This window comes from Sinocyclocheilus grahami, unplaced genomic scaffold (genome assembly GCF_001515645.1).
Source record: "Sinocyclocheilus grahami isolate Dianchi unplaced genomic scaffold, SAMN03320097.WGS_v1.1 scaffold3316.1, whole genome shotgun sequence".
Classification (NCBI taxonomy): Eukaryota; Metazoa; Chordata; class Actinopteri; order Cypriniformes; family Cyprinidae; genus Sinocyclocheilus; species Sinocyclocheilus grahami.
In genome coordinates this window covers 1-801 of record NW_015508458.1, presented here as the reverse complement: position 1 = coordinate 801, position 801 = coordinate 1, and the positions used below count along the sequence as shown (strand labels likewise).

The window sequence follows — 801 nt, the reverse complement described above, 5'->3', positions numbered from 1 at the left end:
ATGTTCAGTTTCTTGCACAGACCGATCGTTTCGCTTCATAAGACCTCGAGATATCATCAGGAGCCGCGGGGATTCATTCTGCTATGCTTTTCTTGCCTCTCAAATTGACGGTAGCCATTGACTTTCATTGTATGAGTCACGAAGCAGCACGGTTTGAGCTAAACCTCTCCGTTACTGAAGAACCAAGCTCCCTGGCCGTGGAAGGCCTGAGGGAGAGTAAATGAGCAGCAGCTCTTCTTTAGGATGCTGGTAAGTATGTCCTGGGATGGTTTGGAAAGCTAGCTCTTTCAGAAAGTAAGATGTTATTTCCGGTGTTCAGGCCAGAGGACCTGCGGCGAGAGTTCGGCCGATACGGACCCGTCGCCGACGTCTACATCCCCCTAGACTTCTACTCTCGCCGGCCCAGAGGATTCGCGTACATTCAATATCCTTTGACTGCGAGTGTTAACCCTGATCTCTCTGTTGTAGCGGCGTCTCCTGCTGGAGCCCGGCACAAAGACACAGTTAAAGAGCCCTGTAGAGTAGCACTAAAAGCCAAGCCGCCGCCAGAAAGACAGAGAAGCAGAGTGTGAAACGAAAGCAGTTTAAAGCTCCAAGAGACAGAGGCATTGTGGGGCCGAGAGCGTAAAGATGAAGGTAAAGGTAACTGCAGTATCCTCTGATTCAGGACACAAGCGTGTTCGTTTGTAGGGCTGGGTTTGACATTTCACGATTCGATTCTCATTCGCAAGCTTGTGATTCGATCCAATATCGATTGTTTTGGATATATATCAGGTACAGTACATGCCAAATTTTCTCAAG

General features: G+C 48.8%; 1 protein-coding gene across 1 annotated transcript in view; it reads left to right on the top strand.

Moving 5' to 3' along the window:
* Window positions 1-516, top strand: part of LOC107576182 (cilia- and flagella-associated protein 69-like) — a gene marked incomplete at its 3' end in the record, with an annotated part of 16,795 nt that extends 16,279 nt beyond the window's left edge. The window contains exon 12 of the mRNA XM_016262420.1: window positions 320-516. Coding sequence (XP_016117906.1) covers window positions 320-516 — 197 coding nt within the window. The remainder of the gene's footprint in view (window positions 1-319) is intronic.
* Between the last annotated feature and the right edge of the window lie 285 nt (window positions 517-801).